This window comes from Macrotis lagotis, chromosome X, assembly GCF_037893015.1.
Source record: "Macrotis lagotis isolate mMagLag1 chromosome X, bilby.v1.9.chrom.fasta, whole genome shotgun sequence".
NCBI lineage: Eukaryota > Metazoa > Chordata > Mammalia > Peramelemorphia > Peramelidae > Macrotis > Macrotis lagotis.
The window spans coordinates 216,167,595-216,193,115 of NC_133666.1; the positions used below are offsets into that span (position 1 = coordinate 216,167,595).

At 35.8% G+C, this 25,521-nt stretch overlaps 1 protein-coding gene across 1 annotated transcript in view; it reads left to right on the forward strand.

Moving 5' to 3' along the window:
* Positions 1-24,921, forward strand: part of LIX1 (limb and CNS expressed 1) — a 62,808-nt gene extending 37,887 nt beyond the window's left edge. The window contains exons 3-6 of the mRNA XM_074202657.1: positions 5,919-6,059; positions 8,592-8,687; positions 18,872-18,949; positions 23,892-24,921. Coding sequence (XP_074058758.1) covers positions 5,919-6,059; positions 8,592-8,687; positions 18,872-18,949; positions 23,892-24,179 — 603 coding nt within the window. The 3' untranslated portion in view covers positions 24,180-24,921. The remainder of the gene's footprint in view (positions 1-5,918; positions 6,060-8,591; positions 8,688-18,871; positions 18,950-23,891) is intronic.
* The last annotated feature ends 600 nt before the right edge of the window (positions 24,922-25,521 follow it).

Sequence of the window (25,521 nt, forward strand, 5' to 3'; positions counted from 1 at the left end):
TTTAAAAAAAATGTTAATTTGATTTATTTTTAGTTACATTTTAAGTTCCAAACTGTCTTCTTCCTTCCATCCCCACCCCTCATTAGAGGTCACCATTTGACACAGATTTATGAATATATGTAAAACCCTACCATGCATACTTCTATTCATAAGTTCTTTTTTTCTGAAAGTGAATATTTTCCTTCATAGGTACTATATAGTTGATTAGAGTATACATAGTACTCAAAATACCTTTGTTATTCACAACTCTTTGAAATATATTGTTTCCACAAGTTCTCTTGGTTGTGCTCATTTCACTTTTCATTATTTCATGCAAGTCTTTCCATGTTTTTCTAAAATCAACCAACTTATCATTTCTTGTAGCATACATAGTAGTATTCCATTACAGTTTCACACCACACAACTTATTTAACCCAACTGATAGGCATCTCCTCAATTACCAAAATGCTTAGTAATTTTTAGGGAACTGAATGACTAAGCAGAAACATACGTCTCTTTTGTCCTTAATGTTTTCTCAGTATTATCCTGCAACAAATGAGAGGCAGTATGGAACTGATTAGAACAGTATTTCTTCAGGTAGTAATCCACTATGGTCCCAAATCTTCTTTAAAATGCCAGGAAGAAGGCAGCTGGATGGTACTGTAGATAGAGCACTGACCATAGAATCAGGAAGACTGAGTTCAAATCCAGCCTCAGATACTTGATAATTGTCCTAGCTATGTGACCTTGGGCAAGTCATTTAACCCCATTGCCTTAAATAAATAAAATTTTAAAAAATAAAATAAAATAAAATAAAATGCCAGGTAGAATGATTTGTTGTCTGAAAGAATTTCTGAGCATGGGATCTCATTATCTCTGGTTTTCCTTCAAGACAAAAAGACTGCCCTACAAACAAGAAGAAAGTTCTTATTCTCTTTCTTACTTATTTTCTCCTTTTTCTCCACCTTTTTATGTTAGTTGATAATATTCATTCTCACATCTCTTTATTCACTTTCATTCCTACTCCATGTAAAATGACAAGGCACACAGATTAGAGTTGGAAAGACCTTAGTTCATTTCTCACTCCCATTTTCTAGATAAGGAAACTAAGGCCCAGATGTCAAGTGAATTGTCCAGAATCAAGTAATAAATGATAGAGTTAGGATTTAAACCCAGACCTCTGGCTCCAAGGATCATGCTTATGACAGTGGAGTAAGAGCTACTCTCTAGCAGGTAAGCAGATCCCTTCACCCCATCAGCTATTTCCTTTTTACTATTTACTCTCTTCATCTTTCCAACTACTCAACTCTCTGAACACTAATTATTCACAAGGTGAGATGAAGTCTTTGGTGGACAGCTAATGGCAACAAGGAAGGTGGGAGGAAGTTCATGGGAGAGAAAATAAAAGATGGGTGAGTGGATTAGTCTCCCAGTGGAGTCTTTTGTTCTGTTTAGGTGGTTCCTGGAAAGGTCAAGAAATGCTGAGTTAGTATACTGAGCCTGGGAGCAGAGGATGTATAGATTCTCTGCAACTTTGTCCACCTTTTATTACTTCTCTGTGCCAAATGTTCATTTCTAAATTCTGCTGTTCCTCACAGATGGGTTTAAAAATTATCATAGGAACATAGATTTAAAACTAGAAAGGACCTTAAAGACCATCTTGTACAGCCTCTTTTACAGATCAGGAAACTGAGGCACAAAAAGTGTTCCTTGTCTAATGTCACAAGGTGACAGGAATGGAATTTGAACTCAGCTCTCCTGACACTAAATTCTGTGTCCTCAATACTGTAATCTTATTGATGACAATATACAAAATCTTTGACTATCTTTCCTAGAAGAGTCTACATAGATCTAATTTTCACAAGTCTGTCTCAAGAGATTATTGGCATTGAAAACAGGGAGCTTCTGAAATGACTCTTATAGCTTATGATGTAATAATGAATGGAATTCACTAAACAGTCTGATAAATACTAGGTTGAGGTCTTGCTTGCCAGTTGGAAATTATAGCACAGTTAACTAAGAATCAGTGAATGGATAGTGTTAAACATAAAACAATATTTTATTCTTGTACTTTCATGAAATGTGAACAATAGAAGTTAATTTTGTTAATAGAATAGTTCACAAATCTCTATTATTTTAGCATTCACTAAAAATGATTAATGTGATACATACTCCGAAAGCCCAACTCTCTTGGCAGGGTATTGGTGTTTGGGGAACTGCTTTCAAATGATCTTATGATTTATCCCTCACTTTACTCATTCTCTAAGCTGAAGTTGACCTCAAAGCTGATATCAACAAAAGACTATTGCTTGGACTCAAGAAATGTCAGAGCTCAAAAGGACCTTAGAAATCATATTGTCTGATTCTTTCATTTTGCAGGAGAAGAAATCTCATCATGAGAGATGTTTTATCACATTTCATTGTTTTAATGATTTGTTCCTCTGATTGACTGGTTAATGGCTAGTTTAATAAAGTTAATGATTTTTGTCCTTTTGACTCTATCCACTTAGGCTCAGGTATTCTAACTAGGCTATTTTACAGGAAAGACAGGAAAAGCACTCTTGTCAACACTGGGTTTTAATGACTTGGGAAAGGAAATAAAAGCTTAATTCCCTTAAGGAAGGGAGAGATCTTTCAAGCAAAAAAAGAAATGAAGATATTATCTTTTTACCATGATTCTCAAAATGTGGAAGGAAGGAACTGATAAATTTTACACAGAGTTTTTTGAAGTGTAATTGTTTTTTTCAGAAATACAATAGCAGGGGCAGCTAGGTGGCGCAGTGGATAGAGCACTGGCCTTGGAGTCAGGAGTACCTGAGTTCAAATCTGACCTGGACACTTAATAATTACATTTCAAGGCAATGGGGTTAAGTGGCTTGCCCAAGGCCACAAAAAAATCTAAAAGAAAAAGAAAAAGAAATACAATAGCAAGAACTGTCCTTTGATAATACAGAATTGGTCTTATGGGCTTATTAATTAGTGTACTTTCTCCTGCATATTAACAGAAGATTTAATTAATTGGAACAATAAGTGGAGACATATGACTTTTTAAACATCTTCATATTTTTAAACTTTCATAGATCCTTTTAATGTTCTCTGAGTATAAGGCTCATTCTGTCCTTTTAGATATATAGTCCTTTGATCTCTAAAGCAATTCCATTTGGTTGTAAATGCATGCCTGTTCTTTGATCTGATACTTAACTGGTTTTACTTAAAAGAGAGAGAGCTTCTTTTATCAATGTGGTGTTTACTAGTTCCCTTTTTCCCCAAAATGGCTTAAATGGTTATTATTTAGATTAAAAGTTATAAAGTTCCATGAAAGTCTACATCCACAAACCCTAAATGTTCTATTTTATGTTCAGTAAAGTCAAATGCATTTCAGAATGAACTACTTTTGCAGTTATCTTTTAATACTAGCAAAACATTCAGAAAATTAGCACCCTATTAAAAGAAAACAAAGAATGGTGAATGAATCTCAATTCCATTCACCATGCAGTCAGTACAGTTGTTCATTAGGGATTCATGCTCTATATTTTCAAAAAAATTTTTCACCATAATACCATAAAGGGTGAATAGAAATGGAACTTTTTATTATTATTAGAAAGGCTAGAGAAGAAAAGGAAGAACTCCAAAAAAGAAAAGCAAAGAGGACGTTTATTCTTTCCTTTAGGAACAACTTAGAAATATAATTTAAGAACTACTCCAAATATTTTTTAGCACCCTCTGAGATCCCCAAGCTGCAGAAGTAGGAATGCACCTGAGCCTAGTTCATCAAAAAACCCATAAAACAGTGTAGGTACCTGTCCATTCCTTTATCTCAGTGCTATGAAAGTCTGAAGCAGCTGTACATTTTCAATGAGTAATTGGCTATAGACCTGTAACTTTCATAGGTGGACTTTAGAGTGACTGAATTTGTCAATCCACATCATGGAGGAAATGCAGTAAAATTTTCTACATAAACTTTTTTGAACTCTAATAATGTTTTCAATTTTAAAGGATAAAGGAACTGTCTCTTCTAATTGAGTCAGTTAAAATCCCTCCTAATTGCTTTATTTTTTGAGCTTAGATGTCTCTATCTTCAACAGCTTCTCATGGTTCTGTCCCACTGATGGTCTGCAGAAAAGTTCTCATTTGTTTCATTTTTCCTTAGAAAGCCTGGTGGACCTCTGTTCTCTGAAATAGGCTCACTATATCAGTGCAGAATACTGCAGAAACCCTATCTATTTTAGGAGTACTGCAGCTTAGAATATATAATATTCTAATAATCCTCACAATAGCAGGGATTACAATCAATCAATCAATCAACATTTTTAAGGACCTCCTAAGTACCAGGAACTGTTTTAAATGTAGGAGATACAAAGGAAAATAAAATAATTCATTCTCTAAAGTAGGTCAATGGGACAGACCACATGCATACAATTATGTATATAAAGCTATATATATACAAGATAAATTGCAAATAATCAATAGAGGGAAGCCACTGAAATTAAGGAAAATAATGAAATGTTTCTTTTAGAAGGTTAGTTTAGCAAGGATAAAGGATAAAGGATAAAAGGCCTGTAGGCTAAGAGCCAGGGATGTTAGGGAAACAAGGATGGACACAAAATAGGAGAAAGAGAAAATCCAGTTCAGAAATATCCAGAGATGAAGTATCTGGTGGGAGGAATAGCAAAGAGATAGAACAGTGTCACTGGCTCAAAGAGAGCATGGAAAGGTCTACTATAAGGTACAGTGAGTTTTATACTTGATCCTGCAGGTGACATGGAGCCATTGGAGCTTATTGAGTATTTTTTGAGTGACATGGTTCAGCCTTGTCCTTTAGGAAAATGAGTTTGACAACTGAATGGAAGACAAACTGGAATGGAGGAGAACTTGATCCTGGTAGACCAACCAGAAGGTTACACAAATAGTCTAGGTGTGATTTGATAAAGTCCTATATGAAAGTAGTAGCATTGTTGAGAGAGAAGGGAGTGTATTCAAGAAATATTACAAAGATTCCAGGTAACAGATTGCATATGGGGGGATGATGACAGAGAGCATAGAATTGAGGATAAGCCTGAGTGACTAGGAGGATGGTGGTACCCTCAACAATAATAGGGAAGTTAAGAAGAAGAGACAGTTTAGGGGGAAGTTAGGTTTTGGACATGTTGAGTTTAAGATGTCTATGAGTCATCAAGTTCAAGATGTTCAATAGAAAATTGGAGATTCAAAACTAGTGGTCACTGGATAAGTAGGACTGATTTGAGCACCATCAAAATAGATAACTGGAGTTACTGAGATCACCAAGTGAAATTATATGGAAGAAGAAGAAGAAGAAGAAGAGAAGAGGAGCCAGGTAAAGGCTGTGGGACACCCATGGTCAGAGGGCATATCCTGAATGAAGATTCAGCAAAGGAGAGATAAGAGTTATCAGACAAAGAGGAGAAATGGGAGAAGTGTCATGAAAACCTAGAGAAAAGAGAAGATTAAGGAGAAAGTACTGTGTCTATTTTGTGAAGTTTGTAGATGACAGAAATCCACAGACACAAAACAGAAGTTGTTAATGAGGTTTAGAACTAATGTATAATTGAGAACCATCTTTATGGGAATAATGGAAATACATGTAAGAATATTTTTAATGTTTAGTTTTTTCAATCATGTCCTATGATTTATGATCTCATTTGGGGTTTTCTTGGTAAAGGTACTAAAATGGTTTGTCATTTCCTTCTCTAGTTCATTTTATAGATGAGGAATCTCTGAGGAAACAGGGTTAAGTGATTTGCCCAGGGTCACTTAAATCATAAGTATCTGAGGCCGAATTTGAACTCCGGTCTTACTGACTCCAGATCTGGCACTCTATGCGCGGTGCCACTTACCTACCCCATATGTAACAAAGGAATGAGAACATTGTTAACCTTGGTAACTCCTTTTTTCTTTTTCTTCTCAAACATATTGCACAGTGCTGCCTAAGCAGAGCAGAGGCAAGACGGGATGCAGCCAAAGTGGCCTTGATCAACTCCCTCTTCAATGAACTACCCTCTCGAAGGATCACTAAAGAGTTCATTATAGAAAGTGTTCAGGAAGCCATCGCCTCCACCAGTGTAAGTGCTACCTTCAAAGGATGAGAGAGGTTGGCAACAGGGAAAATAGTGAAATGTTTTGGGGTCATCGGACAGATTTCTAATCTTTAAGACCTATATCATTTGATCTTTCTTATTTGATGGGGAAAAAAACACTGGACTAGAAGTCAGGAAAATAGAAGTTAGATGCTTCCTCCCATCTTAAGGGAGAACAGTTCATCTTTCAGGGATAGTTTTTCAGTCCTTTAAGACTGATAGTTTTTGACTCCCCCCCACTCCTAATCATAGCCCAAATCTTCTCTGTGAAAAGTCAACTAACTCTTCACATTTTTAGAGAGGTGTTAATTTTTCTAAGGCCAAAAGGCCCATTTTTGTTAATGGCTTCTTCAACAACTTAAATCTTAAATAATAAATGATCTGCAATAGCCACCGCATCTTTGGGTATTTATTTATTTATCCAGAAATCTATTTATTTATTTATTTGTTTGTTTGTTTGTTTGTTTGTTTGTTTATTTATTTATTATGACAAGGGATCAAGCCCACATTTTTCAGAAGGCATTCAAAACTTCTATCCACTAATTAAAATGGGAATGTCTCAATTATCAGGAAGTGAATTATTTTCCTGGAAATATCTTTTCCAGAGAATATTCTTCTGCTACAATACAAAAGTAGGGTTCAGTGAAGATGAAATTAGGGACAGGTACAAAAGTGTGTATATGTCTGTGTGTGTATGTATGTGTGTGTGTGTGTGTGTGTGTGTGTGTGTGTGTGTACATAGCACATGCATTGGTATCTGACTTCATTCCCAAATAAAATATATATAATATATATATAATATGACATTTGAATTATTGTCTGTTGATGATAATTCACAAACCTCTTTTCCCCCTTCATTGGCCTAATCCCTCACCAGAGCTCTGGATTTGGAACCAGAAGATGCCAGTTCAAATCTGGTGCTGCCCCTGACCATCAGTATGTCCTTAAATAAAACATTAGGCTTCTCTGGATCTCAGTTTCTTCATCTGTAGTTGTATTAGGTGGTCTCCAACTTTGTCCTTGGGCTAACTGATATGATTTATCATGCTGAAAGAAATTTATGCTTAAATGTGTGACATGAAGTTAAACAATTGTTAGAATTATCCTAGCTTAGGCTATTTTGATCAAAAGTGTTCTTATTACTTATAAAAGATGCAAGGGAATGGGAACAAAGATAGAAGAGCAGCTGCACCAGCAAAAACTGTCTGGGAGACTTCTCTATACCTGATCCTGGATGAAAAGAGGCCTTTATTTCTGAGTCTTGTGAATTTCACATGCATATCTTTGAGGGACAAAGTTAAGAAAATGGATCTTGGTTTCTTTAGGTGTAGAAATGACTCTGGGGTGGGGAGTGTTAAAGAATTCCTTAGTAAAAAGATAATTTATCATTTTTAATAGAAATTTTAAAGTAAAAAAAAGCTATAAGCTTTACAGACCTCTGGGCAGTGGGCAGATTTCCTCTGGGATATTTAAAAGCCAACATAAATATTTCAGTAGCAGTAATGTTATTGCATTCAAAAGCTATGAATTTGCTGCTACCTGATGTAGGCTACTTTGTTCACTCCCACAAAGCTGCCATTGCCCACCTTCAGAGGAATTCCTGATCATTCACTACTGGATGGTCTTTATTAAAGGGCCTAATTCTTACTAGATTCTCTTAGCCCACAGGCCTTTTATTCCCCCCCCCCATCATCTACTTTTGAAGGAATTCAGTTTCTAACCTTTACCCATCCACCTAGTTTCCTGAGCTTAAATAATCCAAGCGTGAAAGAAATACAAGCCAAGATCCACATCCATGTCAAACAACAGAGTATTAGAGAAAGCCTCAGTCCTGAATCACAACTATAAAGTGTAGATGGTTCTTGGAGCCCTAGGATTTTTTAGAGATCAACTCCATGCTTTCTCTTAGCAGTGCCCAGAACCCTGCTATTATTTAACAGTCATGTTAGTAGATTGCTAAGAAGATATTTAGAGGGTATCTACATAAAAGAGGGGTGGGAGGGAAGCCCCAAAAAGTAAGAAAATCAATTGATAAATGATTTCTTCTAAGACCTGCAGGACCTCAGGGACCTGTTAGTCTGAATTCCCTCATTTTTACAGAAAAGAAAACTGAGGCCCAAGGAGACTGAGTTAACTCAATCAAAATACAACATCAGAGGCACAATATAAAGGAAGGGGAAGAGAATGGAACCAGTATTGATTAAATATCTTTTCATGCTTCTTTAAGTCTTTATAAATATCTCATTTGAATCAAGGTCCAAGACTTCAAGACTCTCTTTACTATACCAAAAACCTTCTAATTAACTTTCATTCTGATGAAAAACTCATTTAAAATAAAAGACTCTCTAAGAGAGATTAAAAATCTTATCCAAAATCAACCACAGAACTACTTTTGAGGTGGCTTATTATTAGGCCTGTTGTATTTCCTGGGGGTTCCTGCCACAAGACACCCTAAAGGAGAACTCGATGTGGAACAAAAATCAGTAAATAATTTTTCTTCTCATGCTTTTTCCCAAGGGCACTATAGATGATGCTGATGACCCAAGTACCAGTATAGGAGCCTATCATTATATGCTGGAGTCAAACATGGGGAAAACTATGTTGGAATTTCAGGTACTGATTTTCTAGTGTTTATTTATGTACTTCCTACCTCCTCCCCCATTTGCATGTGGATTCCTTCACAAAATACTCCAGGTTCAAGGTATTCTATGGGTCAATATTTATACCTATATGTATATATGTATGTTGTGTAGAGTTCTCCACAAAATGAGGAGGTGTCTTCACTGAGTTTTGTTCTTATAAACAGATAATTAAATTAAATATGTGTTAACTCTCAGAGTCTGTCCTAATATAGGACAAAGGGTAATCTCCAGAGTTTGGCCTTCAGAAAGAGCAAGACAAAATTAGATTAACATTTTAATTTAATCATTTTTCTTTCTTCATTTATTAGTATTTCTCTAAGTTCCATAGATTGTACAGGCATGAGTAGGGAGGTCTAGCTAAAGAGCCAAACCCCAAAAGTTATATCTTAGAATTGAGTTTTTTAATACCATTTGATCACGAGAAGGTGGGATTTTTAGAAGGCAGCATCTTCAGTACTTGTTCAGCAAAGGAGTCCTCTCTTCTAACTCAGGATGTGTTTCAAGTTATGTGCATTAAGGGTAGAAGGGTTGGTATCACTCCAGATCTTGTTGCTTTATCAATTATGCTAAAAGAGATTCTAAAAGCATAGAAGTGCTCTTTCAATATATCAGCATACACAATGGGATTCGTTGTTAGAGCTCAACAATGTCATGAGCCCCCACCAATATATTTACTTTTATTATTTAGCCATAGATCACAATTAGTTCAAAGTAAAGGCATTTAATGAAATTCGGTAGGAAAAGAAGTAACCATTTCCTTATAAACAAATAAACAGATGCACTTGCCCATTAAAAAAACATGAGAAGAATGAACATCTCTAAAGAATGTTACATATATGGTTACATATATGAAGATGAACACATGGGGAGAAAATATGACTGGTAGATATTTATATAAGAGGAAAAATCTACTTTCAATATTATCTTTGGGGCAATTTCATCAAGTTGTACCTGTTGTGTCTCCTTCCTATTAGTCTCAAATGGATTATAGTCTCTGATAGTCAGGAATCTGCTAATTTCCTGTTCACTAAGAGAAACTGGGCATGTGATTGTTGAGCATCCATCTTCTAACTTAAAAGTGTGTGGATGTATATAGAGGGAGCATAGTGCACTTGATAGAGAGCTAGTCTCAGAGTCAAGAAGACCAGAGTTCATGGTCTGCCTCTGACACTTACTGGCTGGGTGAGTACTCCTGGGCAGGTTATCTAAAAATACATACAGCTAATTTGAGACAAAGTCCAAACTAGAATCCAGGGCTTCTGACTGAATTCAATGAAATTTCTACTAGACCTCACTGTCTCTCTGCTTCTGGTTAAGGAGCTCACTGCTCTTGTGCAGGGAATTTGAGGAAACCCTGTGCTAGAATAATTATCCAAAAGGAGTTTGCAAAAGGCAAAACTAACCAGGGCTCATGTTTTCTGATCACCTAAAATCAGAGACACCCTGCTCCTGCTACTATAGAAGTTACATTTCAGCAAACAGCTTGTATGTGTTTTTGTGACTATTCAGTGAAAACCAGGATTATTTTGAATCTGTCTAAGGCTGTTGGGTTAATTCCACTGAAAGCGTGTGTGGGGGGGGGAGCAACAACAAACTCTTAAGATTCTATCCAGTTCTACAAATCAGGAAAGGTTTTGTTCATTCTTTTTATTAATACTTTTATTGGCCAGTAAAGGATTGTGTGTTTTCTGTATGCTCTAGGTGTATGTATACTGTCAATAAATATTAAGTATCCATGTGAATCATATTGAACAAATACTTTCTTAATTCTCAAAACCAGATGTTGGGGGATGCAGGAGAGAGACACTCCATCCTGATAGAATAGATCTGTATTGGCAAGAAGGGAGGAAAACCTCTGAAGCATGTCCCTTTCCACTCTTCCTTTCCACCAAATACAATTGTATGCTTGGAAATAAGACTTTTCTCTTACAGACTGGGTTAAACTTGAAATCACCCTGGATTTGGATTTGACTCCCACCCAAAATGAGTTGTTTCTACAACAGGAGCAGCAAGTCGATATCCCTGATGAATACGACACATCAGGAAAACATGTTTACATGAATCACATGGGATAAAATACAAGGCTGGTGTTTTCTGACTACTTTGAAGATACCAAAGAGATCCCTCTTCCAGTATAGGAAGGGAAAATGTGAGATGATTGCATGACTTCAAGATTATGTAAATGTAAAAAACAGTTTTGTTTTGGGGAGTGGGTTTGTTGTGAAGGAGATTCCCAGCATGATTTGAGGAGTGGGGAAGAGAAGCTAGACAATAAGTCTCATCAAGGTCATATTACAGTCAGTCAGGTGCCAGCTTTAACTTGAATCTGCAGCTGGTTAGTCCTTGAGTACTAATACAACTCCAGAAAGAACTGTTTGTTTATATCTTGCTAAACTATTCAGGTCATCTTAAAAAAACCTCATTCCATAAACAAATTTCCTCTTAAATCCACTCTCTTGGGTAGGGAGATGATGCCCACCTGTTTTACAAATTATCAGTTTACAATGTTTGTTTTTTCTTGTTTCTGATGAAGTGCAGAGCCAGCCCAGACCTCTCAGAGATACTAGGGAGTGGCATGTGCATTATCTCCCCAAAAGGCAGTTAGAAAGCCAAACATCAATGCTAATGGGAGGCAACAACAGGAAGCTCTGTTCTGACAGAGTCCAGTTGTTTCTGGTCTTAAATTGAATAAATGACAAAGTGTACCAGGAAGTCTGGTATGGTGAAGAGTATAGTAATTTTTTTTCCCCTGAAGGGAAGATCCAGGATCTGATCAACAGTCTTTTATTTTAAATCAGTTTCCTGGAAGAAATTCAAAAGATCAGCTTCTAGTCTGGACTACCAGGCAAATAGAAAATTTCATGAAGTAGAACAGATATCACACTCAACAGTGCCTATGGGTGTTTATTTTCCAGTGACTGTTTTTTTTTCCAGGAAGAGAACAAATTTTTAAAAGCTCATTTTGAAAAAAATTATTAGTTTTCTCCTCTGTGCAAGGCATGATGCTAGCAATGGTGATGTAAAAATAAAATGAAACAGTCCTAAATTATCTCCTTGCTCACATGAGACTGAGCATTTCACTAAGGAACAGAACATGAACAGAGAGAAGTTTAACCCGGGATTCTCCCTATCCCCCAAAGATTCGAGATTCACATGGTTTAGGTCTGATATTGAGGACAGATACCATTATTTTCTTTCTATTTCCTCACTATTCTTACCTGTCTTTATTGCAGAAATATCTGTATCATTTGACTCATGCTAGCTGTCTTTCCAATGTAAGTAGCTGTATCCTTATAGAGATACTCAAGGTAGCAATGTATATAGATAGGAAAGCATTTATGTTGCCCCACAAAAAATGCAAAATTGTGAATGCAAAATTAACAAGAATGCATAATTCACAAGAACATTTAAAGTTGCCTTTGGAGCAAATTTTTAACTATCTTCTATCTCCTGCATCCTCCTATAATCCTACACAGACTGTGTCAGTCTGTATTTTGGCCTCTTCCCAGAAGGCATACACATTCTGAGGCTGTTGCACTATCACGATAAAATCTCCAAAAAAGAGAAATTGAGCCACAAAGTTCCAAGCTTAACAATTTTATTAACAAGGCTAACAATTTCCAATAAAAATAAATCATTGGCTCTTTAGTAGTCAAAAGGGACATCCAGCAGTTAGAGCAGTTTTTTATAGAGTTGGTAAATAAGGTCCAGTGACACAAACTAAACTATGAATGCAATTGGACTAAATAGTAAAGGTGAAGATGAACTTTTTTACTTATTCATGCTTATTCAAAAGAAAGGATCTCCAGAATTCTTGGCAACAGGGAAAACATAGAATTGGTCCTCTGGAAACTCCCATAGCAAACACCATTCAGAAACAAAAAAGACCAGTGATATTAAAAAAACAACTGAAATCTAAGTTGACTTCTTTCTCTCCTCCTTTCTAGGATATTAAGTCCAGGTTGTAACACAGAAGATTAAGGAGCATAAACTCTTACAAACTCTATCACTGGTCTCATTTGTACTATTTCCAATGATTACAACTTAATTATTAATCAATCAATATCTAAATTTCATAGCACAAGTCATATGAGTATGCTCCGTACAATCCACGCACTGGCTTTGCTATCTAAGTGGGATACCACAAGAGCCGAGTATCATGAAATTCTCATCTCTCTTTAGACAGTCTGATACCTAAAATCTAAAACTTGGGGGCCAATTGTAAGGCAACTCTCAAGGTTAGAATTCCTTTCTTAGGCATTAATCTGTCTATTTCTGATTGTTTCTGACTATTTCATCTGTTTGGTTATAATTTCTTCCTTTTTCTATAAATCTGAAAGATACATTTCCCATGCCCTTAATTTGCTTATTATATTTCACCCTTTATGTCTTAAGCACAAACCTATCTTGATTTTATCTTGGTATATTATGCAGATGTTGATCTATGCCTAATTTCTAACAAATTACTTTCCAGTTATTGGGGGTTTTTTTGAAGCAATTTTTCTCAAATGGTGAGTTCTTGATCCCAAGAGCTTGGATCTTTGAGTTTATCTAATAATAGATTAGTATGATTATGTGTATTGTGTATCTAATCTATTCCACTGACCCTATTCTTTCTTAGTCATTCCAGATTGTTTTCATAATTACCACTTTGTAATATAATGTAAGGCCTTCTTCCTTCACATTTTTTTTCATTGATTGCCTGGATATTCTTGATCTTTTGTTCTTTTCAGGTGAATTTTGAAATTTTTTTCTATTTCTATAAAATACTATCTTGGTAGTTTCATTGGTACTATATGAGTAAAGTAACTTAGGTAAAATTGTCATTTTTAGAATTGTCACTTTTATTATGTTCTTTCAACCTAATCATGAATAATTAATATTTCTCCAGCTGTTTAGATCTGTCTTTATTTGTGCAAAAAGTGTCTTGTGATTGTATTCATATAACTTCTGGGTTATTTTGGCAGGTAGAGGACCAAGTAGTTCATATTGTCTGTAGTTATTTTATTTTTTTAATTGAAACTTTATTCTATTTTCCATTATATGTAATGGTAGTTTTTGCAACATTTATCCAGTTGCAAATTTATGAGTTCCACATTTTTTCTACTACTATCTTTTACCTCCCCCCATCCCAATGTAGTAGTCTGGTAAAAAGTTTATCTTATATTATTATATTATATTCTTTTAATATCCCTTTATATCAACTTCACTAAAATTGATAATTGTTTCAACTAGTTTTTTTAGTTGAATCTCTTAAGTACCATAATTTTTATGAAGGTGTCATGTATGCTGAAGAAAAGATAAAATTCTTTCTGTTCCCATTCAATTTACTCCAGAGTTCTATCATATCTAAGTTTTGTAAAGTTCTATTCAGCTGCTAAACTTCTCATTTATTTTTTTTTTAGATTTACATAGTTCTTAGAGCATATAGTTGAAGTGGCCCACTAGCATAGTTTTACTTTCTATTTCTTCCTATAATTCATTTAAATTTTTCCTAAGAATTTGGATGCTGTGCCATTTGGTGCGTAAACATTAAGTACTGCTGTTATTTCAATTTCTATGGTACCTTTTAGCAAAATATAGCTTCTCTGATTATCTTTTTAAAATTAGGTTTATTTTTGTTTCTGCTTTGTCTGATATGATTGCTATCCTGTATTTTTTTTCAACCTCAGGTGAAGCATATTAGATTCTGTTCCAGTCCCTTGTTTTAATTCTGTGTGGGCCTTTTTGTTTCAAGTGTGTTCCTTGTAAACAATATATTTTTGGATTCTGGTTTTCAATTTGTTCTGCTGTGTGCTTCCATTTTATGGCTGAGCTCATCTCATTCACAGTTATGATCACTAACCTTTAATGTATTTTCTTCTGTCTATTCTTCTCTTTCTCTTTTTATTCTGTCCCTCTTCAAACGTCTATTTTACTTCTGATCACCTGCCTTAATCCATCTCCCCTTTATCACCTCTCCCTTTTTTCCCCCTTCACCTACTTCCCCATTGAGTAAGATAAATTTATACTCAAATGACAATGTATATACATTTTTTTACTTTTTTGAACCAATTTCAATGAGATTGAAGTTGAAGAATTGCAAAAAAAAAAATTGCTTGCTATCTTCCGCCAATCCTAATTTCCCCCTCTACTGTAAAAATTCTATGTGTACTTCTTTTATATGAGATAATTTTCTCTATTCTTCTTCTATCTTCCCCTCTTCCCTTTAGTGCATCACTTTTTTCACTCTATTTTTTTCTGAGATCATTTCCACATAATTAACTTATCCCCTTGTCCTCTGTCTATTTTGATTCCTTCTATTATGTATTATCTTGTAATGTAAAGAAATGTAAACCCTTCCATATTTAGCTTTTTTATGCTTCTCTTGAATATTCTGTTTTAATGCTAAATTGTCTCCTAAGCTCTAGTCTTTTAAACAGAAATGCTTGAAAGTGTTCTATTTCATAGTATGTCCAACTCCAAAACCCCCCCAAAAAATCCTACTCAGTTTTCCTTAATGAGATATTCTTGGTTGTAATCCTAGTCCCTTTGCCTTTGGGAATGTCATATTCCAAGTCTTCCACTCTTTTAACATGAAGGCTGCTTTTTCTTTGTGTGATCCTGACTTTGCTTCCATAATATTTGAATGGTTTCTCGCTAGTTGCCTGCAATATATATTTTTTTTTGTCCTGGGAATTCTGGAGTTTGACTATAATATTCCTGGCAGCTTTCATTTTGAGATCTGTTTCAGGAAGTGATTGGTGGATTCTTTCAAATTCTATTTTATCCTCCAGTTCTAAGATATTGGGGTAATTTTCCTTTATAATTTCTTGAAATATGTCTGGCATCTTTTTTTCCATTATAGCTTTCAGGTAGTCCAATGATTCTTAAATTATATCTCCTAAGTCTGTTTTCAGGCCAGTTGTTTTTCCCAGTGGGATATTTTACATTTTCTTCTATTTTCCATTCTTTTGACTTTATTTTATTGTTTCTTAATGTTTCCTGGTGTCATTAGCTTCCACTTTCCCAGTTCTATTGTTGAAGAATGAATTTTACTCAGTTAGCATTTGTATTTTTTCAATTTAGTCAATTTTCTTTTTTAAGATAGTTTTCTTCACTATTTTGTGCCTCTTTTTACCATTCCATTAATTCATTTTTCATAATTCTCTTATATCACTCTCATTTCTTTTCCCAATCTTTCATCTGTCACTCTTTTTTCCTTTCTTTTGATCTTCTAGGGATTCTTGTTAGGGTTATGTCCAATTTACATTATTTTCTTTGAGGTTTTATTTGTACCTATTTTCATATTATTGTCTTCTACAGAGTATGTGTCTTGATCTTCCCTGACTCCATAGAAGATTTTTATGGTCAGGTTCTTTTTTTTTCACAGTTTGTTCATTTTTCCAGCCTATTTTTTGACTTTCAACTTTATGTTAAAGTTAGTTTTTTTTATCACTTAGAGGTGGAAAGGTATTTTCCCAAGTTTCAAGTTTTTTCACACTGCTATTTCCTGAGCTAATATAAGTTTTCAGTGCTACCAAAGTGGTGTAGTCCAGGGAGAGGTGTGGTCCTGGCTCTTCTGATCTATGCTATTTCTTTATCTGGGAAGGATGCCAATACCCATGAAACTAAAAGTGCTAACATTTTTTTCTGCCTTAGAACTGTGACCCAGAATTGTGTATGGCCAATGTAGTTGCCAAACAAGCCCTTTGTCCTATTTCAAGTGCCAACACAGGATTCCCTATAATAATTTTCTGACTAATTGTCCATTCCCCTTACCATCTCTGGGTTGAGAGCTCCTGTAGCTACTGCTGCTACTGCTGCAGCCTCTTCTGAGGTGATGCTAATTTTGAAACTGTCTCCAAGATGCAAATCAATATCACTATTGTTGCTTCAGTGCTCTATGCTAGCTACAATCCATCTCTTTTTCTGACATCCTAAGTTCTCTTGGCCTAAGTCCTCTCCTCACCTTTTGTTGGTTCTGAACACTCCAAAATTTGAGATGTAGTGTTATTTTAATGTTGTTTGAAGGTTAACATTGAGAGAGTTCATCCAGGTTGCTGCCTCTACTCCTTCCACCCCCCACCCCCAGCAAGATTATTTAAGGATATTTAAAGGATAAAATAGGAAAGAGATAACAAATGTATACAATGGGAGGGGGTGGGGAGTTTCAATACATTTTCTTAAAAATAAAATATTTCTTTATCAATTATAGAGAATTCATAGCATTTGAATGCCAATTTAATGTACTTGTTACTTGAAAAAGAGGATATGACATACAAAAAAAAAGCAACAAGGAGAAATCTATGCTGAAGGTGACAGAATTTAATGGGATTGATCATCAATATCAAAGGCTTGGGGGGCAGAAATGACCACTTTAGACTTTATTATGCCTTAAGGTGACCAGGAAGATATTAATAACAATCAACACATGCCTATTGTTCCAATTTTGTAATATTTTGATGAGAAAAAATATTTTAATGGGACAGCTAATTGGCAAAGAAGATAGGCCTCAGACATTTACTAGCTTCTGTGACTCTGGGTAAGTCACTTAACCTATTTGTTTCAGTTTCCTCATCTGTAAAAGGAGATGGAGATGGAAATGACTAACAATCCCAGTATCCTTCCCAAGAAAACCCCAAATAGGATCACAAAAAGTCAATACCATTGAAATGATTGAACAACATCCATGCATTTATATATTCATATGTTCTTTATATAGTTATCAAAAGCAAGGAATAGGTATGCTTTTGCTGACATACTTGAGAAGATCACTTCTTTTCAGGCACATAATTAACTAAAAGATCTAGCAAAGATTCAACTATTCTTATTGCATGTTGACTATAAAATAAGTGTTTGATGTGGTAGGACAAAATGTCCCTTTAAAATCTCTCTTCCAAAAATGGACATTCATTCCACCTCTCTGAGCCTCAGTATCCTCACCCTTAAAATGTGGATATACATTTATACAGTATGTTAAGGTTAACAAAGTTATTTCCATGCATTTGATCTTTGTAACACTCCTATGAGTCATGTTATGTTATTCCCATTTTACAGATGAGAAAACTAAGACTCAGAAAGATTCAAGTCAAGTCAATAAACATTTATTAAGTGTCTACCATGTAGTTAAGTGCTAAGAATACAAATAAGAAAAATACAATTTCTGGCTTCGAGAAATTTACAATCTAATGCTAATGGACAAAGATGGACCATGAAAGGAAGTTGGAAAGTGGGGAGGAAGTGCGGGGGGGTGGGGCTAGAGGGAATGTTCCTAAATTCCAAACCAAGCAGAGCTGGTGATGAAAAGTGAAGAATTAGCAAAAGTTGGAATCCCAACCCTCTATAAAGGAAAGTTTTGGGAGGATTTTGATGCTCCACCCTTCAGCCCACCAATGAGAGAAGGAGGAAATTGAGAACTTGTTGAATATCAACAAATGCATTGATCAGCATGATGAGATTTCAGGGAATGGGTCAGCTTATCCTGAGTGGGAGAATCATGTTCCTGGAGGCCAAACTAAACAAAACTGCTGATGGAAAATGGAGGGTAAGTTGGGTGATATTTCCAGGGGCACAGATATGAAATGTCTGCCACAACATTTGAACCCTGAACCCAAGTGCAGCATTCAGTCAACCACCTCCTCACAACCTCACATCCATGTTGTCCAATACTTGTACTATTTCTCCTATGGGGAAATTATAGAGTACTTCATAAACCTTAAAGAACTATATAAATATAATGACATTGTTGTATTATGGCTGATAGTCTGAGAGCAATAATTATACAATCAGATCTTGAAAGTGGACAGAGGTGAAGTCATATTTCATATTTCAATAAGAACCATGATTTTCCAGTTAAATTTACTTTTATGATTATTTACTTCCTTTTAAATTTATTTAGAACTTTGCTATTACTATAAAGTATCAACATATGCTAGGCTGAGTTGCCCATTTCAGGAGACTGAGGTCTTTGAGGTTTGAAAAGTGCAACTTTGGGGTTGTTTTTGTATTGGGGTGGTGTTGTTATTTTAACAGCTTCATGCTCCTTTCGAGACTTCCAAAAAATTGCAGAGGATAAAGTGTTCTTGAACTCTACCACCAGCTGGTTGGAAAATCTTTTCCTTCCTCTCAGACTTCTCTGGAGTGTGTCGCTAACAGATAGTTTTGCCTCTGTAGGAGCTGATGATTGTTTTCCAACTGTTGCATTGGAATGGAAGCCTGAAAGCCCTTCGGGAAACCAAGTGTTCCCGACAGGTAAGATGTACTCACCTAAGGAAGGTGGGTAGAGTTGACTGGCTTGGCATGAACCTGGGAGATGAACTGGTCTATCAGGGAATTCTCCCAGGAGGGATCCATTATCACAGAGATATAGTCTCAATGGTAACCCACATCTGTACAACTATCCCTTCTATAATAGAGGGGACAAGTTGTGATACAAGATTTTCTTAAAATACTCTAATCCCTTTGGACTTCTCATTCTTATAAACATCCTTTGCTCACTTTGACACTTCTCCATAGAAAGACAAAATACTGACCATGCATTTAGCTCTTTTGCCCCCTCAATTCTCTAAATTTCATTTTAACCTTTCTCATCTTCAAATAGTCAATAAAAAACAAAGTGCAGAAATTAGGATTTCAGTAGTGACTTGAAGGAAACCAGGTAAGTCAGGAGGCAGAGCTAAGAAGGGAGGCCATTCAAAGCATGGAAGAAAACAGTGAAAATGCCTGGAGTTGAGATATGAAGTATCTTACTTAAAGAGCAGCAAATGCAAAGTATGTAGGAAGGGGTAAGGAGATGGGAAAGGTTAAAGTGGGCAGATTGCAAAGGACTTTGAACACCAAAATGATCATTTTTTTAAATTCTAGAACTGATAGGACATCACTGATGCTAACTGAATAAAGTGGGGGAGAACAGGAAAGCAGAGTAACATGATTAGATATCATTAGGAAGATCATTTTGACAGCTGAGTGAGAGACCATCCAGGGAGCCCAAGCAACCCAACCAGCCCATAGTCCAGGCACAATATGATAAAAACTCTTGTAATAAGATGATGGCAGGAGCAGAGAAGAGAAAGGGTTGTATATGTAAGATATGTGAAGGCAAAATTGACAAGGCTTGGCAACAGATTGGATACAGTGGACAATGGAGCAGAGAGTGAGGAGTTGAGGATGATACCTATAAGTGATATCTTCAACAGTAATATGGAAGATGGGAAGGTGAAGATAAAAGAGTCCAGGTTTTGACTTGTTGAGATTTAAGATGCCAAGAAGACATTCAGTTTTAGATGTTCAATAGGCAATTGGAGGTTAAGGAGAGGTTACATTCAGTTAAGTTAATCTGAAAAATCATAACCATACAGATAATTGAATCCATAGGAATTGATAAGATCATCAAGAGAAATTACTAGATGAAGAAGAGAAGAGGACTCAGGACTAAGCCCGTTATACCCCCTTCACCAGTTGGTTTGCTTGAATTAAAATTTTTAAAAAAGGAGACTGAGAATGTCAGGAAATTCTAGATAGAGTATCAAGGAGAAGAGGGCAGTTGACATTGCCAGGGACTAAAAAAAAGGTCAAGAAGATTATGATTTGAGAAAAGAACATTAGATTTGACAACTGAGAGAGATCACTGGTAACTTTGAAGAGGGAATCTTTGTTTGAATGATGTTGGAAGCCAGATTATAGAAAGAGTTGAGAGTGAGAGGAAAAGAAATAGAAACATTGTTTGTACATGACCTTCTCAAGAAGTTAAGCTGCAAAAAGGAGGATATGGGAGAAAAGCTAATAGGGATCGAAGGATCAAGTGAGGGTTTTTTGAAGATGGCAGATGGACATATTTGTAGGTAGCAGGAAAGTAGTCAGTAGATAAGGAAAGATTGAAAATAAGTGAGGGTATAGGAATGATAGAAGGGGAAATGTGCATTGAGAAGATAGAATGGAATCGGATTGATTATATGTGCTTGTAGAAAGATTATCCTTACCAAGAAGGGCTACCTCTTTACATGAAACAGCAGGTGAAGAAAATAGTGGTAGAGGTAGCAAGGATGCCTAATGGATGAAGAACAGGTTCTAGAGTCAAGAAGACCTGAATTTAAATCCAACCTCAGATATTTGCTATCTGCATGACCATGGACAAATCATTTAATCTCTGTTTGCCTCAGTTTTCCTCATCTATAAAATAGGGATAATCATAGCAGGGATTTTTTTAAAAATTTAAACTATAATACACCAACTATCTTGCAGAGTTGTTTTTGGAATCAAATTAAATAAAATTTGTAAAAGTTTTTAGAATAGTACCTTGCACATAGTGTTTTGTTGTTTGATTTTTTGTCCTTTAATTTCAAAGAAGATCACATCAAGGAGGTGCTGCCATGACAAGCATGTGAATTGGATTTGAGTGAGGGGAGGCTACACTAAGTCATCAGCCTTACTTTCTCCTCCAGAGCCATCTGGGTTTAATGGCCAGATATGAATCAGAATAACTGGAGATGGCCCTGGATGGCAGGTAATCAGGGTTAAGTGACTTGTCCAAGGTCACACAGCTAGTAAGTGGCAAGTATCTGAGGCTATATTTGAACTCCTGTCCTCCTGACTCCAATGTCAGTGCTCTATTCACTGTACCACCTAGTTGTTCCTAGCCCACAACACTTAGTAGGCTTTGTATAAATACTTCCCCCCCCCCACTGTCCTAGACCTCAAAGATTTGTTGTAAAGATCAAATGAAATAGTCTTTGTAAAGTGCTTACTATGGAGTCTACCATATAGGAGGGGGAACTATTAGATTTTAATGATGTGAAAAGGGTAGAAAGGGAAAAATAGGGAGATCTTGATTAGTGGCATCAATTTAAATAGTGAAATATCTTCAGAATAGCAAGACTGCAAGTTCATTTTTTTCTTTTGAGGCATTTAAAATTTTACTGAATATGAAATATCTGGCATCAGAGACAAGTGTAAATGCTGAAGACTTAGCAATGGAAATTTATTTTAGAGCCAATGTTTTTCTGTGCTGTTTGCTACAAAAAGCCTACTATTCTGACTATCAAAGGAGGGGAAGAAGTAAGCAATTTACAAAAGCTTTGGATTTTTTTCTTTTTCCCTTTGATTTCATAAAAGAACTTTGAAATGCACTGGACTTACTGTAAACACAATCCATGATTGTTTTTAATTTTGTTAAGATTTAAAATAAATACCATGTGTCTATAGAAATAAAAATAAACAATTCATTCAGCCCACAATCATCAGTTTTAAGCATGCTCATAAAAACTACACAGTGAAAAAAAGGTATTACTGACAATTCTTTATAAAAGAGATAATGGGTGGGGACTGATATTCAATTTTTTTCCAAAGAAACTCTTTTAGCATGAATATTTTATTATTATTTCCTGATACATGATTTCTTTATTTTAGGAAGCTTTTAGTAGGGAAACTCCTCCTTTGATGTAGAGCATAACTTGAACTTATACTTAGTATTGCATTTGTCTATGACCAGAGGGTGAGAATATGATTGAAGCAGAGCTTCAACTCTAGTCTTTTTTACTCCATATCCCCTCATATCATATGGTTTCTATTATCATATTTATATGGTCCATTGTTTACATGCCATAACATATTGTCACTGCTTTTAATTATTACTGCTCTTTGGGAAATGAGCCATTATGAATATCACCCTCCCTCTACTCAAAATAAATTAGAGTAACTTGCATCCTCCTGGATAAACCTTCAAGCTTTCTGATACTTTGTGCTGAGGTCTCTCTGCCCCAACTTTTAGTCAGTCAGTTCATAAACATTCATCAGACTTTTATTATTAAGTACTGTTCTTAAAACAATAAAAAACACAATAAAATGTTTTTTTAAAAAAAGCAAAAACTAGTCCCAAGAAACAACATGCAAATAACCATGTGCAAACAAGTTATATTCAGGTAGGATAAGTAGGAAATAATCCACATAGGAAAGGCACTAGGATTAAAGAAGATCAGGAAAGATTTCCTATAAAATATAGGATTTTAGCTAAGACTTAAAGGAATTTTAGGAGGTAAAGATGAACAGGGAGAGAATTCTAGGCATGGAGGAAAGTCAATGAAAATACATGAAGTTAGGGGATAAAGTTGAGAAACAATAAGGAAGTCAGGGTCACTGGACTGGAGAGAAGGAGTCTAAGAAGACTGGCAAGGTGTGGGGGTGGGGTGGAGGTGGTAGGTTATGAAGGGTCTTGAATGCAGAGTAGTTGACTTTATATTTGATCCTGGAGGTGATAGGGAGCCCCAGGAGTTCAATGAATGAGGTGGGAGTATGGTGAGGGCATATTACATGGTTAAACTTAGAATTGGAAAAATTGTTTTGTTTTCAGAGTGGAAGTTTGACTAGCATGGGGGCTTGTGGCAGGGAGACCAATCAGTAGACTATATCAATAGTTCAGGTGTGAAGATATGGGGGGTGTGAAACACCACAAAGGTTGGTAGGAATAGGAATGGAGGATTTAATTTCTAGACTGATTGTACCCCAGATTTCCTCTGATTAGCTTTCTTCTTGTCTCTTTGATATGAAATGAGAAACATTTTAGACAGGAGTAGTTGATGGATCAGTAAGACAGTTGTTCAGACATTTTTCAATCATTCTTAGTGACCCCATTTTGGATCCCTTGGCAAAGGTATTGGAGTGGTTTGCCATTCCAGCTCATTTTATAAAGAAAGAAACTGAGGTGACAATGATTAAGTGACTTGCCCTGGGTCACATTTCTAGGAAGTCATTTGAGGCCAGATTTGAACTCAAGAAGCTTAAGTCTTCCTGACTCCAGAGCAGGTACTCTATCCACTGTACCACCTTATCTGTTTGACAAAAGGAGTGTTAATTGTTTGAGTGTGAAGTCCTCTATTTCAAGCCTCTCATTTTACAGTTGAGGAAACCAAGTTTCAGAGAAGACAAGTGACTTGTCCAAGGTCACAGGTTTCAAGATTTAGAATCAGGATTTGCTCCAGATCCAAACTCAATATTCTTTCCTCTGCACTGTGATACTCTCAGTATCATTTAGGCATGTGACTTATTGATAAAAGCATAATGTGGAGCATAAGTATTAAAAAAAACGTTCTGGGTTGGTACAGGAGAGATAGGAAAGGAAAATGGAAGGAGGATGGGAAACAAATAACAGGTATCCATTGGTTTTTCACTGACTTTCCCCTGGTTGTTTCTTGGATCACAGGAGGTGATTTCCTACTATTCCCAGTATTCCTTAGATGAACGGATGAGGAGTCACATGGCCCTGGACTGGATCATGAAGGAACAAGATTCACCAGGAATTATCTCTCAAGAGCTGCAGATGGCTCTGAGGGAGTTGGAGGAAGCCAGAAGAGCTGGGCAAGAGCTTCGGTTTTACAAAGAAAAGAAAGAAATCTTGAGTTTAGCCCTAGCTCAGCTCTACAGTGACCAAAATACTTCCTCAACAAGAGATGATCAGATGAGTCTGGCTGCTCTATGTGATTATCACTAACAGAAACCAAAACTCCAATGGACCAATCAAAAGTGCTGAAATAGAAAATGCTAATCTTTTGGTATTTTGATGGACCACATAAGTTGGTCACTTACAATTATGGTTTTAGAGAAATGTAGCTGCTAATCGAAGTTTTATTCCATTTGTCCCCTACCCCAGCCTGACCCCAGTCCCATCATACATTATAAAACCTTAGAGATGAAAAGGACCTCAGGGATCATCTAATTCAATCTTCCAACCAATGTAGGAATCTAGTCTAGACCTAAATTGGGAAGAAGGGAAAGGAAAAGAATGATTGATTTATATATATTTTCTCACTTGTTCCCCAATAAATCTGGGAGGGGAGTGCTATTGACATAGATTTTTTGCAGATTGGTAAACTGGGGCTGAGAGAGAGAGATTAAGGGATTCCCCAAGATCACAGAGTTACCAGGTGCCAGAGGAAAAATTCAAACTTAAATCTGTCTAACTTCAGTTCCCCTAGTCTCTCCGTTAAACCATGTCTCATAGATGGGAAGGGAGAAGATTATTTGAAACATTTTTTTCATGTGTCATTGAAATCCTAAAAATTAGGTACTCAAGATCTTCTACTTCTACATAGCTTTGATAAACTGTAATATGGAGTTGTATAACCTAAGAAGAAACAAATCTCATCTCTAGAGAATTTTATTAATAAACTTTACAAAAGATTTGGTGACAAGAGTTCCCCAAAGAATAATCAGATAGTGATACATCATGCAACATGGTGGCAACAAATAAAGAGATTTGAATTAAATGAGTAACATGTACATTTTATTCCTATGGTACAATTTGTAGGGTGTTTCAAGGGTTGCAAAGTATGTAATAAATATTATTATTTGATCTTTCGATAATCCTGAAGGTAAGTGTTTCTACTCTCAGTTTTACAAAAGAGGAAACAAACAAATAAAGGATAAGCAGCTTGTACAGGGTCACATAGCTAATATGTATATAAGGCATAATTCAAACTAAGATCTTTCTGATATCAAGTCCTGTACTCTATGCTTCTCCTCAAAAACACTAAGAGGCCCTAATTAGATAACCCAAAAGTCTTTGGTATAAGCAATTCTATTTTCATTTTGTAATAAAAATTATTTAAATTCTCTAATTTTATTTTTAAGAGGATTAGAGAGGTCAAGAAGTATAGTAGGAAGGATAATGGAGCTAATCCTTTGTTCATACCTTATTACCTTGGACAACATCATTAAGCCCATCTCAAATTGAAATATAAAATAATCTCTAAGGTCTTCCAACATTAAATCCTGCATTTCCTCAAAAGAGCAAATGGTCTATGCTACCTAGGGACACCTTTGAACTAGAAGAT